General features: G+C 37.8%; 1 protein-coding gene across 6 annotated transcripts in view; it reads left to right on the forward strand.

Moving 5' to 3' along the window:
• LOC132873390 (rab GTPase-activating protein 1) overlaps window positions 1-15754 on the forward strand; it is a 121571-nt gene that overhangs the window by 42066 nt on the left and 63751 nt on the right. For all 6 annotated transcript variants that reach the window (XM_060908900.1, XM_060908901.1, XM_060908904.1 and 3 more), the window contains 4 exons: window positions 1-58; window positions 162-321; window positions 1301-1394; window positions 5171-5321. The exon at window positions 1-58 is cut by the window's left edge and continues 112 nt beyond it. In XM_060908900.1, coding sequence (XP_060764883.1) covers window positions 1-58; window positions 162-321; window positions 1301-1394; window positions 5171-5321 — 463 coding nt within the window. The remainder of the gene's footprint in view (window positions 59-161; window positions 322-1300; window positions 1395-5170; window positions 5322-15754) is intronic.

Genomic DNA, 15754 nt, shown 5'->3' on the forward strand with positions numbered 1-15754 from the left:
CTTCTGGCCTTTTAGCAAGCGCAGCTACACTGAGACCTTCTACTTAAAACTGCGACAGGTGAGTAAACGTAAACATGGATGGAAACTGCACCAAAAATATTGATCTTTCCAATGTGGTGGACGTGTTGATGTTTATAGATACGTGTGTGTGTGTGTTGCAGCTGGAGAGGAAGAGTAACACAGACACGCTGTATGAGGTGGTGAGTTTGGAGAATGAGACCGAGAGGGAGAAGAAGAAAACGACGGCGAGTCCCAGCATCCTGCCCTCTGCTTCACACAGCTCCATGGCTCCCTCACCTCCTGAGGATGATGAGGAGGAAGGTGAATGGTCCAGTCTTCTCCAAATATAAAATCATCCTGTCTTTTCTGGTCATATGATCAGATGACATCACATCATTGACCTTTTTCCCCTGAAATACAGATTAAAATGTGAAACAAGATGATGGTCATCAACAAAAAAACCCTAAGATGCTGAAAGAATAAACAAACTGCTGTTTAAGGATAATTTCAGTGCTTTAGATGGAAATAAATCCCCAGTGATTATCATTTTAATTTTTTAGGCTCAGTACACAGCTAAGCTGTGTGTACTGTCAGTATATTTCCGAAACATGACTAAAGCCCAACTCGTTATTCTGAACAGATAAAATGCTGCTGTCATTATTAGCTGTTTGAAGAACATAAACCTCAAACTGATCCAAGATGTAATTATTTCTCCCTGCTTGGATTTGTGTACGCGAGTACATCTTACTTTAATAATAAATTGTTCTACAGACCCAAACACAAGTACACAGAGAAATCCCTGTTTACACACATGGGATAAATCAGCAGAAACACAAAAAAACAAACGAGGCACAAATTATAAACTCCGACCACTTCAGTTACACTGCACTGTGTTCTGTTATTCCTCACTTTACTACTACTACTACTTTTATTCTTCTCCTTCTCCTCTCTCATTCTTCTCATCATTGTCCTCTTTTTCATTCTTCTGTCACCGTCTGTCTCCTTTTCCGTCTGTCACTGTCTGTCTCCTTCTCATTCTTACTCCTCCTTTTCATTATTCTCCTCATTGTCCTTATTCTCATTCTTCTTCTTCTCATTATTCTCTGTCTTTCTCTTCATTCTTCTTCCTCCTCATTATCATTCTTCCTTCTCATTTTTCTCCTTTTTATTCTTTCATCCTTATTCTTCTCATATAATATTTTATATTGACAATTTTTTGCTTTGTTTGGCTACATAAAATTGCTCTGATGATGGAAACCTGTCTGAAATATTTCAGTTCTTCTCTCTTCCTCTCTCTTAGATAATGACGAGCCACTGCTGAGCGGTTCTGGTGATGTGTCTAAAGAGTGCGCTGAGAAGATTTTGGAGACGTGGGGAGACCTCCTGTCCAAATGGTGAGTCCTTATGTCCTTGAGGCCAAAGCCAAGATTCAACCAAATGACCAGCGGTGTTTCAGTCGAGATTTCATACGTTAAGCAAATCACTCATGACCCGTGTAAATATTCACACCAAACTTTCTCCATATACAAATTTCTTAGTCAAAGAATAATTAATAGATCTCGGCGTTATTTTGAAGGCATTTGGTTAATTTAGACAGGTTTTCTTCTCTTCTTTTTACTTTTTATTCTTTTGGATAGTTTTTGCTTGTGTGTTGTAGGATAAAACTGCACACATTAGTTCCTTTTAGTAACGGAGTGTTCTAACAGTTTATCTGATTAATTTATGATTTAGTGAGACAGTTTATCATGATGAAGTTGTATCGTCCAGCCCGAGCGCATTGTTTACTCGAGATGGGAATTGATAAGATTTTACTGATACTAATGTCATTATCTATTCTGCTTATAGGTCTGGATTTTAATTTTGTTAAAGTTCATCATTAAATGAAGGATGCATCATTTTAAGTGTGTGTGTGTGTGTGTGTGAGAGAGAGAGAGAGAGAGAGAGAGAAAGTGTGAAAGAGTTTGTTCATGTCTTTAATGAAGGATTATTAGTTTTGCTGATATTCAACAATAAAGAGCATCATTTGGATCAATTCATCTTTTTTAGTCGCCTCGACCCATATATTATTAAGGTGCAATCGGTGGTACCTTGCAATCAGTGTATATTATGCTTTGTTAAGAAAACATATAGGCTAAAGTTGGTGGTTTGTGTGTCGGATATGGGATCACTAGATGCCACGCTTTGGACCGTGTCGTCCTCTCCACCATGACTGCTTCTTGTTGCAAGTTTCCATCAGCGTAGACCTTGCGCTTGACGTTATGATGCATGCGTTTTTGCAGTCTGATGGATTCGATTCTCGATTTCTATCCATATTATTTACAATATATACAAAAGTGTCTATGCACTATATATTTATTTCCCATTTCTAACTTTTTTTTAATTTGAATTCAGATAGAGGTTCATGGTTGGGACAGGGTGTGCAAACTTTTGCACTCAGCTATATATGAATAGTGCTGAATTTGGGTTTAAAAAATGAGAGCTTCACAAAAATAAAAATAAGGTTTGCTGAGTTGATTTGGTAGCTGTGTATGTTACCACTGCTGCATTGTCCTTGAGCAGCATGACCTGGTAAGGGAGAGAAAGAAAGACAGACACACACACACGCGCGGGTGTAAAGACATGGTTTAACCCCTGTCGTTTATGAATTTCAAACATTCTCACACTCTGAGAAACACAGGATGTCAACCACCGTCTGGTCATCTTACATCATGCTCATCTTTTACCACTGACGTGTGTGTGTGTGTGTGTCTGTCTGTCTCTCTCTCTCACTCACACACACACACACACACACACACACACACACACACACACACACTATTCTAATTTGAGAAGTAGTTCACAGGAGGGAAATGAGCGAGCGGAAGGAGAGAGAGAATAAAAGGAGGGAGGGTCCTAGCCAGATAAGGGTTTTATTATGAGATTATTTCCAGCCACCATTACTCTCATTGTTCTTAATCAAAACCTCAAGATTAATTCAATTAAAAAAGCTCTGGAATTTAATTACAGACTGTGGCTGCTTCAGTGACACATGGGGTGTGTGTGTGTGTGTGCGCACGCACGCACTTCCATGTCTCCAATCACAGACCTGAACTTAACCTATTATAAAATTATATTTAACACACTTCGTCTGTACAAAATGGAGCTCAGTGCTTCATAGTATATGTAAATAAAGTATAAATAAATTTGTATACAAAAACATTGAAGGACCATGGCATCAGTTTGATTTTGTATGATTCATTTTTTTACATGTTAAACTTGTTTCTAAAACTGGACCTTTAAAAACAGCGTCCCATTTTATTTTCTTAATTTTTTTTCTCCACCTGGAACAACTGGACCAACAAGAAGAAAGAAAATGAAAATAATAAGTATGGACTTCATTTATCAAGCTGGAGACGAGCAAATTTATTCGTAAATCGTTCCCAAGTGCATTTCCACAAGAAATTTGGTATTTATGATGTTAAAAAAAGTAATTTCAGAGAAAATGTTCATATCCTACCATATTCCTCAATGTGTATAAATTTACACTTCTATATACTTTTCTGTAACTTGTCTCTCTTTTTTTCCTCTTTAATTTTTTTCATTAGGTCCTGTTATGCTGCGAAATAATATTTTTATTGACATGGACGCAAGTCAAAATAAGTTCCACTTTTACCATTGAGATTTTTTTTTAAAATTTTTTTTGCAGTTCTGTGGGATATGACCTTTTTTGGAGTTTTGTAGGCGTCCTCAAATGCAAATGAGCAGAATTTCTGAATTTTGTAAATCTGGTGGAATTTTTTTTTTATTTGGATTTGGCTTACACAAACCTTTTACATACAAAGATTGATACAAAGGCCAAACAATAACAGTAGTAGTAATAATACATATATTTATTGAAAGTAAAATGGTGGCTAATGCATATGTTAATTTTATATTTTACACAAATACAATTCTAACCTTAATCATCCCTGCTGGTTTTTTTTTCTACTTTCATTTATGAATTCCTAAAAATAATTTTATTCAAAGGAGTCGGTCTTCCGTTTTTCTGATTTTTAAATTAAAATCCGATTCCGGGCTTTCAAGCACGTAGTTCATGTGAATAAGACGTTGAGGGAAGGAAACACTATGACCTCACTGATAAACTCTTGAGCTCATAAACGAGACGTTCCTGAAAACAAACGTGGAAGTGTGTGGGACTGCAGGGGCACATGGGTGGAGTGTGTGGGACTATTACTTCCTCTTACATTGCGTTTAATACCCAAGTTAGTTGTAAATTCAGCCTGAATGAATGCTGCAGGTTACATAACCAAATAAATTAAAATGCAGATGAATAAATCTAGCACAGAGCTTGAACTCTTTCCCAGCAGCAGCTTTGAAAGTCATCACTTCCTCCACGACATTCCTAATACTTTTATTCTTCGGGTTTGCGTTCTCACTTACATTATCGCAGCGGTAAATAGTCATTCCGTCTCTCGCTTCTCTTTGTTTTCTCTCGAAGTTAATAAGGAGAAACGCAGCTTGTCATGTTAGTAAGAAACTGCAGAAATGCTACATAATTTAAAGAAACTGTCTCCATATCAACGATTACGTTTTTTAGATCAGTGGCACGTACGTCGTATGAGTCCCCATGAATGGGCTGTTACTATAGAAACAAGAATGCACATCACGAGAACGGGCACGTTGATTTAAACTTGTGATTTGCAGCTGGAGTTGATCAGCACGTTCTGATGGTCAGATCTGAGAACTGAACAGTGTTGTGGTATAAAGAAGAAAACCTTGTTAAAATTTTTTTATTTTTATTTTTAGAAAGAGTTAGTTGACGGGTTAGTCGATGGCCCAGTCACCTGACAGGAAGTTAATGTCTATAGATGATTTGATGCAATGTGGAGTCGACAGTAAAGACGTTTTATAAATTAACTTGCGTACAGATTCTGATGGAGTTGCTTGACTCAAACTTGTTTCACTTGTTGATTTTGAAAACTTAATTTTACATTCTTGTGACTTTTTTTTTTCTTCCTTTCTCAGGCACATGAATCAAATTTTTTTTAGTTACGCTGCTAAATAATATTTATTGGCCTACACAAGTCAGAATCTTAGTTGTCCTTTGTTTTCAGTTCTGTTGGATGTTACCTCTTATGGCGTTTTGTAGGCGTTCTCAAATGCAAATGAACAGAATTTCTCCCTCTCTCAGGCACATGAACCTGGCTGTTCGACCCAAACCACTCCCGGCGCTCGTCCGCAGTGGTGTCCCCGAAGCCCTCCGGGGGGAGGTGTGGCAGCTCCTTGCTGGTTGCCATAACAACGACCATCAGGTGGAGGAGTACCGCACTCTCATTACAAAGGTAAGCCTGTGAGTAAGTTTTTCCCATTTGACCTGATTGATGTAGATAAAGTCTAATCTAAGCAGATGTACAGTGGCAGGAGCTCATTTAAACCGGTCTGATCTGTCTGAGGAGCACTGACACCATTTATTCACGTTTACGGTCATTTTACCTGGATGATCCTCATAGCTGATTTTTATTTATTGACCCTCTGTCCCTACCGTATAATGCTTGACAACAGGTAGGTCATCTGATCATCAGACTGGAGTCATAACACATCAGATTTGTAAACTAAAAATAACTGTGGAGAGTTTAAGTCCCTGTATGTGGTGCTGAAATTTTTATGAAATGAGGGGGAAAAAAATTAAACAGTCAACAAACATTTATTTGATGGCTTTCCATAATTTCAGGTTTGGTTTTTGTGGCTAAAATTGATTAATCAATCTTGAAGGATCCAGATGTGTATCTACTGGGTACTGATGTACCATCCAGATCTCGGACTGCTAATATAGATCACTATGATGATGATGTTTTTAAAAAAAAAAAAAAGTGAAGAATGTGTTGATAAAAGATGAGAATTTAAGAATTATTTATTTTGATCACCAAAATTAATTTCTGCACACACTGATCCCATTTTTAAGTCCGTCCCCCCAATATTTGGATTTATGAATGTTTGTTTAATTTATAGACTTGAACCAAGTAGCAATGATTAAAAGCAACACATTATTTTATTTTAAATTTTTTTTATTTGTTTAAATAATGGAACTGTTTTATAGAGTTTTCTGAGCTTCACAAAATGCATCTTTTCACATTTATGGAAAAATGTATTCTTTTTATTTTAGTTTGTGCCACGATGGATAGAACAAATGCATAAAAAGCTGTTTTCTTGTTTTATTTCTTTAAAATGGGTGAAAAAACCCCAAATGAACCTTTTTATTTAGAAAAGGTTGTATTTATGTATTAAAGAATGTTTTACTATCAAACTTCAAACTCTGAAAGCTACATGGAAGATGATTTTCTAAGTAGCTTTGCAAAAAAAAAATATCACTGTGAAATTTATTTAGCTATTATTCAATATTTTTCAAATCTCGAACATTATATTATTTTACATCTTAAAATTCCTGGATTGTTTATCATATATTCTTTTTGACTTTTTTAAAATACTATTTATTATTTACGAAGGACATTTGAAATTTGTTTAATTTCTCACACTCGTTGGCCCACATCTTAAAATTTGCATCTCCCACGAGGTTAATGGTGGTAATGGTAAATAATTAAGATCTTTCCATGATGATTATATGGATGGGCATATTAAAGTATTGTGAATGACTCCTTGGATTTTTCTTCTTCCACAGCACATCTGTATGTATATTGTACATGTTCTATTTCTAAATTATTTTAATCTGTTTACTTTTGTTTTTCTCCTTCCAGTCTTTCTGTCTCAGACTTTCTTCCATTCTCAATTTTGTCCACCCACCCACCCCTTATATATATATATATATATATATATATATATATATATATATATATATATATACACACACACACACACACACACACACACACACATACTAAATGGTTTCTTCAGATCTTTAGTGCCAGCATGTACAGAACACAACTTCTCAATAGGATTTCCATCGTTTTTCCCATCTCGGTTCTCAGCTTGGCTACATCCGCTTGGAGGAAGTGACTGGGCTTTTATGGAAGGCTTAGTGATGTCAGTAATGGAGGCATACAAAAAACATCTAAAAACTGGATAATAAAAGCCTGTGTGTGTGTTTGTGCACTTGCTAGTGCAGGTGTTTTTTTTTTTTTTTTTTCTCCTTAACTGGTAATACTTAACTGAAATGATTCCCACGGTCCAGTTTGGAGCATCTGTGAATGATTTCCGGGAATGGTTTCCATCTCATGATATTATGTAACCCAAGTTGTATTCTCATAACCTGGAACGGCTGAAGTTCTGTCGATATTTTCACTTAAAGTGGATGACGTCTTTCCTGATGGAGAACAATTTGATTTGCGCAAATGAGCAAAACGATCTGACGTTGGCATGGCAAGTAATATCAAAGTTAATGCATGTCTAAGTCCCTGTTCAGAACCTGGTGTTAATGTCGGGCTTGAGTGATCTGGTCAGAAATGGATAGCTGAAACCCATAGCCCTTTATCACCTATCTCTCATGACCGCTTGTGATCAGATTTCATGCATAATTTGCACAGGAAGAATGGCATCTTGAATATTAATTACATCAATTTAACACTACATTTGGTTCAAGCAGAAATATCTCATGAATCCTAGATGTACCTGTGCAGGCTTTTTCAGGCGTGTGCTATCTTAACAATGATGAGACGATGAAAGAAACTACAATAAGCAGTCATCCATTCTCCGAGCAGTGGAGAATGCAACCGTTCTGCATGATTTCCAAGCAAAGATAAAGTATTTTCCGGCTAAGTAGTTCTACAGCGCTGTCCTTTGGCTCAGTTTAGCAGTTTACAACTACAAAAAAATGCATTTCATTTACTTTCTATAGTTGAATCAATTTAGAGTCGATTTGCTTTCTCGCTAGAGTTTGATTTGAAGCAAACTGAAAGACCACCTCTCTTGGACATGAACATGATTGCTTGAGTGTTTTCTCAGGCCACACTGAGTCAGAAAACACACCAGGGTTCTGTTTAAACACACTAAGCTCTCGATTATTAAATAATTTCATATGATTTCATAAGGTTTCCTCAAAACCGCCTGTTTCCTCTTGGCCTTCTATTGTTCCTGATTCTGTTTAGCCTCCAAAAGTCAGCTTGAAGCATCTGAAAGTTTTACTGAGAAACATTTTCTGCCCAGCTTTCCCTTCAGACTCTGTCCTAAGGGATATTCTGGCTGATCCAGAGCTGGCACACTGAGCAAAAACGCCTGCTGGGGTATATGGCGCTTTTATTTTATTTGTGCACCTGCTCTAGTTATGGATCCTCCTCATCAGAATGAGCCAGGACTGTCGTGTTCCTGCTTGAAGCCTAGTGCTTTTAAAGGAAACTGGCTAGTTCTGTATGCTAAACTGTTCTGAAAAGGTATCTACCTGCAGGCTTGGGATTTTTTATTTTTATTTTTTAAAAGACTCCATGTACCTGTCAGTCATGTTGTCATGTCCTTGGGTGACTTGTCGTGGAATTATCATGCCAAACAACCCGTAGTGCACCACTGCTGTTCCTGAATTGGGAATAATTTACATCTTAATGTAGTTTGGCTGTTATGTAAGTTCTCTTGTTAGGATCCTGTTTACTGTGGACTTTTTTTATGGAATTTGGTTCTGTCCGTGTCTTTTTGTTAGATGTTCATCATGTGTAGAACATAATCCTGATGCACATTTAAAAAAATAAAAAATGGTTAGGGGTCCTGATTGTGGATGGTGAGGTTAGATCTGTGGGGGTGTGTTAACATTTTTAACTTTTGTGCTGCTCAGTAAATAAATGCGTCATTTGCAGCAAGGACGCAGTGCCACATGGAGCTTTACTGCAGAGCCGGTGGAGTTTTACAGCACATCTGTGCCACGGCTCAATCACATCGCTTGAGCTAAATTAAACACACACACACACTTAGGCCGAATCCCATTTCACCCCTTGGACCAACCCCTTGGCCCTTCCCCTCCATTTTGCGCGTTCATGTGAAGGGGTAGGGGTATCCCAATCCCAGTTAACGCGGAGGGGTAGGGGAAGGGGTAGGGCTTCTGTACCCCTCCAAACGGAGATTTTCCTGGAGCTGACTCCGAATGAAGGGGTTTGAGTGATTTCCCACAATGCCATGCGGATTTCAGCGAGATTTCATGCGGATTTCAGAAAGATGGCGGTTCCCGCGGCGAAAGATTGTCATAAATGTATTTTCTCCATTATTTACGTGTTTTAAGTTGTTATCCAGAGGAAACACGCCGCTTGATTCGCTTTCGAGCTGAGAATGAGCAGCGATTTCTGAAATCCAAGCTGCTGCTAAAAAGCTTTGGGAGTGAGTATTGTTTTCGGTTGCTTGACTGCGTACGTTTTGTTCTGTTATTCTCGCTTTTATTGTTTACATGAGTGTTCTGACACCTCATTCTGTCGGATGTGGTGCACGAAGCGCCAAAGATATCCCATTCAGTGGTATTAGTTAACAAATCACACCCTGCCAGCAGAGATTTCTGGTTCTGCCTCTGGCTCTGACTGTAGCGGCTGGTCGCAGCCAATGACGCATTTGGTCGCGTTTTGCTAACGTAAACGCTGACAGAGGTACGCGATGACGTATGCGATCGTTGAAGGGCTATCCCAATACGTAGGGGTTGAATTTCAAGCCCTATCCCTTGTAGCTCAGTTTCAAGGGGAAGGGGGAGGGGTAGGGGTAGAAATTAGAATTGGGATTGGGCCTTAGTTGCAGAAATATACATACACAATAACGGTGATTTTTATATTCATACATGTACAACCCCAAATCAGAAAAAGTTGGTCTGGAAAACGCAAATAAAGCAAGCTGTGATTTTTAACTTTGACTTGTATTTCGTTGCAGGCAGAATGAACCCAAGATATTTCCTGTTTTGTTGGTTAACTTCATTTCATTTGTTAATATACATCCATTCCTGCATTTAGGACCGGCAACACACTCCCAAAAAAAAAGTTGGGACTGGGGTGGCAATTTAGTGCTACTAATGAGGTAAAACAATTAATTAATCTGATTTGAAACAGGTGATGTCAACAGGTGATTGTAATCATGATTTGGTACAAAATCAGTATCCAGGAAAGGCCGAGTCTTGAAGTTTGTTTCAAGCTTGAAATTGGGGGGGGTCAAGAAATTAGATTTTAATCATCTTATTTTTGGTTTGTAGTAATCTGGTTTATGGAAATACTAGATAAATTGGATAAATATTTCAGATGTTTTCTCTTTACATTGAACTGAGATATGCATTTAAATATGGCTACACAATCACTTGGCTAAATCTGTTTCTTTTTTTTTTCTGTCTGGAAGGTCTCAGATTGGTCAAAAATTTCACAGACTACAATAAACAAATCTTTCTGAGAGATCCATATTTTGAGTTCAGAGTCATAAACATACAGTGGCACTTAAATCGAAAGGGTTCACAAACTTTCTATTTCTGCACAAATATGACCTATAACATTAAAAGTCCTTAAATTGCATAAAAAGAACCCAATTAAACAAATGAGAGACAAATATTCTACCTGGTCATTCATTTATCTATTAAAATGATCTAATATTACATATTAATGAGTGGCAAAATTATGTGAACCCTTGTTTTCAGTATCTGGTGTGACCCTGTTGTGCAGTAATAACTGAACTAAACATTTGCTGTAACTGTAGATCAGATCCTGCACATCATCTTGGAGGAGTTTTATCCCATTCCTCTGTACAGAGCAGGTGTGTTTCCTCACATGATCTGCTCACGCAAAATTTCTATTGGATTAAGGGCAGGATGTTGGCTTGGCCATTCCAAACATTAACTTTATTCTTCGGCAGAACGACCGTGTGCTTCGGGTTGTCATCTTGCTGCATGACCCACGTTCTCTTGAAATTCAGTTCACGGACAGATGACACTTTCACCTGACATTTTCCTTTTGAATTCACTGGAATAATTCAGAATTCATTGTTGCATCAATGATGGCAAGCCGTCCTGCCCCAGATGCAGCAAAACAGGTCCAAGCCATGATACTACCACCACCATGTTTCTCAGATAGAATAAGGTTCTTAATTTGGAGTGCAGTGTTTTTTTCTTTTTCCAAACATAATGCTTGTCCTTTGAACAAAGTTATATTTTTGTCTCATCCGTCCATAAAACTTTTCTAATAGCCTTCTGGTTTGTCCACGTGATCTTTAGTAAACTGTAGTCAGGCAGCAGTGTTCTTTTTGGAGAGCAGTAGCGTTCTCCTTACAACCCTGCCATGCACACCGTTGTTGCTCAGTGTTCTCCTGTTGGTGGACTCGTGAACATTTTAATGTTTTGCCAATGTGGACGAGGCTTTTAGGCCACATCCACACGACAACGGCAACGTGATGTTATTTAAAAAAAATATCGCCTCCAAATGGGCAACGATCAGTAGAAATCAGGTCCATATGGCAACGCAACGCTTGCTGAAAACGATGCAATACACATGCCACACCTCTAGGGGCGCTGTAAGACGGTCCCTTCGGACACACCAGAACAACCCATACGAAAAAGAACAGTAAAGAACTTAAGAGTTTACCACTGTCTTAGTAGTAAATCCTTATAAATATAAATAAATATATATGCCATGTATGATTTACTCCTGAAAGTGGCCCATTTTGCATTTTCCTCATACAAATTTTTTATGAAAATCTAGTATGTATGAAGTGAACATTGTGCATGGTTTTTACAGATAATGTGTATGATGAATTACACCGTCTTTGTATGCTTCATGTAATGTTTGTAGTTTTAAATTATATTTTACAGTTTAAAATGTATATGCCTTTTATATGTAAATCCACATATGTTTGTGTTGGATTTACATATAAAAGGCATGTACATTTTAAACTGTAAAATATAATTTAAAACTACAAACATTACATGAAGCATACAAAGACAGTGTAATTCATCATACACATTATCTGTAAAAACCATGCACAATGTTCACTTCATACATACTAGATTTTCATAAAAAATTTGTATGAGGAAAATGCAAAATGGGCCACTTTCAGGAGTAAATCATACATGGCATATATATTTATTTATAAATCCTTATAAGGATTTATCCTTATATTTATAAGGATTTACTACTAAGACAGTGGTAAACTCTTATAAGTTCTTTACTGTTCTTTTTCGTATGGGAATAGAAGTAAGGACGCATGCGCATAAACTATTATGCGCGAGACTTCATATTAGCCACAAAGTCAGGAAAATCTGTTCGTAAAATTACATTATAATGACCAAATACAATGAAAAGTATTTTTCCAGTCTCACCTGTGAAAGGTAATCCCATGTGATCTCGTTTGGACGGTAAACCTGTTGGTACAGTTAAACGCAGCTAATCTTTATTCTCCGCTTTGACCTTTCCAATATGGCGGCGAGGATGACGTACGCGGAAGGCGGCGTCTTTAATGGTCCGGAATAAATTGAATACTACACGTTGATGGATTAATTTGCTGTTTCTCACCTGTGAAAGGTAATCCCATGTGATCTCCTTTGGACGGTAAACCTGTTGGTACAGTTAAACGCAGCTAATCTTTATTCTCCGCTTTGACCTTTCCAAAATGGCGACGAGGATGACGTACGCGGAAGGCGGCGTCTTTAATTGTCCGGAATAAATTGAATGATACACGTTGATGGATTAATTTGCTTTTCTACGCCCTTTTTTGAGGAATGTACTGTAGGACTTAAACCATCATCTGAAGAGGTGAGATCGCTCCTTTTTTCCCCTTATTTTTGCTGGCGGGATTGACTCTGCCCTAAGGGCTATTCTCTCTCTCTCTCACTTTGCACCATTACACAATAAATATTCACAGTGAAAATATTTTGTAAGCGCGTTTCATGAACCAAGTTATAGGATTTCTTGACAACTCGCATCGCATCGCAATGAGATCATTGGCACTACTGGTGTTAAGAATCAGACCATTTTATAAATGAATATTTTGCTGTAGAGCTGCAGTGTTTGTACAATTGCATGTTTTTGCTTCACTATTACTGTCACTATTCTGCTTCTTGCATTACTACTGTGAACTAACACTGAACATAATAATAATAATAATAATAATATCCAAGCTCGTGTTTCACTCTCACTAGTGCTCTGTAAGGCTTTATCCTGGTGATATTCGTTACACTTCTACCCGGCGTGAAGCATTCAGTCATGTGGTTGTGACGTCATCGTAAACAAATCCGTTTTACTCATCCAGACGACTTCACAACGGCAACGTTGCCAGATCTTTCCACTCTGGAACCCGTTCTCAAAAAGATTGCGTTTTGGGCACCCAAAATGCCGGCGCCGTGTGGACGCCAGGCCTAAACGATAAGCAATTGTATCGGAGTCACCTGAATCCGTTGCCGTGTGGACAGGGCCTTAGTTGCTTCAAAGTTCCTTTGTGGCTTCATGGACTATTACACACCTTGCTCTTGGAGTGATCTTTATTGGTCTACTCCTGAGGATGGTGATTTTTGAATTTCCTCCATCTGTCTGACTGTGGATTAGTGGAGTCCAAACTCTTTTACAGATGGTTTTGTGACCTTTTCCAGCCTGATGAGCATCAACAACTCTTTTGAGGTCCTCAGAAATCTCCTTTGTTCATGCTGTGATGCACTTCCACAAACGTTTTGTGATGCTCAGACTTTGACAGATATCTGTTCTTTAAATAAAACAAGGCAAACACTCACCTGATTGTCACCCCGTTGACTGAAAACACCTGACTTTAACGAGGAATCATTTTCACATAGAATTGGCCATCACAGAGTCCTGAACTTAACCCTACTGAAGGTCTTTGGGATGCTGGGGAAGACCTGACAGAGTGGTTCGAGACGCCAGTCGTCAATACAAGATCTCGGTGAAAAAATGAATGCAGCTCTGGACTGAAATAAATGTTGCGATGTTGCATAAGGTTGTTGAATCAATCTCGCAGTGAATGCATGCCATAATCAAAGCCAAAGGCAGTGTACCGTGCAGCCGTAGCTATAATAACTATACAACGTGGTCGTCATGGGAGCTGATTGTTCACACTGACGTGGAAAAACATCACCCCAGCCAGCGATTTCTCTGCTGGTTCAATAAATATATTCAGAAAATTGAACCAATTTCAGTTCAGTTTTTAAACACCCCCAGGACACACTTGCATTTATTTAACTCAACTCCTGTTATGTTGGTAAAGTCGAGTCGAACAGCTGATTAGTTTGTTCTTTTTGTCATAGCGTTCATATAGTTGTGTAGATGGAGTTGAGGGAAGTGAGTCTTGTTTGCCTGCTTACAGGAATGCGGTGCTTTAGCTCGGCTCAGCCGTGCCACTCACAATTATGTAAAATCAACATTCTGCAGTAATGCGGATCCCAGGTGGCTACAAGATCTCCTGATCCTCCTTGTCCTCCTCATATTATTCTTCTCTTCCTCTTTCTTCTTCTCCTCATCCTTTTTTCATTGTCCTCATCTTCCTCCTTCTTGTCGTCCTCATCCTTCTTCTCCTCCTCCTTTTTAGTCTTCTCATCTTCTTCCTCCTCCTCCTCCTTCTTGTCATCTTCCTCCATGCCAGAGCCCAAATAAACTCAGTGTGTGTGTGAGACAGAGTGAGAGAAATAGATGTTCATGTGCTGAAGTCATGCAAAAGATTTAAACAGACCGTGGTGTTTGTGGTCCACCCTGTGTGTGTGTGTGTGTGTGTGTGTGTGTGTGTGTGTGTGTGTGTGTGTGTGTGTGAGAGAGAGAGAATTCCCATCACTCTGCTCTGCAACACTGACATGTTTAAGTAATCACATTTACATGTTCTGTTATTTTACAGGAACAAATAAACCAATGTATTTCCAGCAGGAGTGATGTGATTTCACCTTTTAGCTTCTTTTAACTCTGAATTTGTGTTTGTTCTTTTCAGTTCGGTTTTATTTGTATCGCACTTTAAACAGTGCCAGAGTCGCTTTACAGAAATGTAAAATTATAAGCTTTTTTCTATTTTACTTACTATTCCACATCTCTGCTCTGTACTCTACTGTACTCTACTCTGTTCATCTACTTCACTTGGTTCTGTTCTACAGCTTTCTGCTTTATTCTGTTCTAAATAATTATGTTCCACTCCATTTATTGTTTTTCTTCCCTATTTTATACAGTTTTATTCTACTCTAGTCTCTTCTATATTTTTGTTTTAATCCATTTTGCTTTATTCTATTTTAAATAGTTCTGTTCTGTGCAATTTAATATATTTATATGCTATTCTATTCTACACCATTTTCATTTGTTTAATTTGATGCTAATCTCTGCCTTTCTACTCTATTCTTGTCTTTCTATTCTTTACTTTTCTACTCTATTGAATTCTGTTCCACTTTTCTCTGCTCTGTTGTTTTACTTTGTATGCTGTACTATTTTGTTATTCCACTCTATATATTTGTTTTATTCTATTACTTTGTTCTATTCAGTGTCTATTCTATTGTGTTTTCCCCCCTCATTTATTTTATTTTCTATCCTTCTGCTTTGCTACATTTGGTTCTATTCTACTCGATTCCATTCTCAATAATGCTGTCCTGTTCAATTTCTATTCTGTTCTACATTGTTTTTTGCTTTTGTTCAGTTCTGTAGTTATTCTTCTATTCCATTTTATTCTGTTCTTTATTCTATCCTTGCGTATTGTTCTGTTAAACATGCTTTGTCCTTTCTATGTTGATATTCTATACTATTTCTATTCTACATCATTCTCCTCCATTTGATTTGATGCTAATCTGTTCTGACATTCTCATCTATTCTGCTTTATTTTATTTTACTTTCAGTTCTCTACCTTCCTGCTCTAT

This window comes from Neoarius graeffei, chromosome 25, assembly GCF_027579695.1.
Source record: "Neoarius graeffei isolate fNeoGra1 chromosome 25, fNeoGra1.pri, whole genome shotgun sequence".
Lineage (NCBI taxonomy): Eukaryota > Metazoa > Chordata > Actinopteri > Siluriformes > Ariidae > Neoarius > Neoarius graeffei.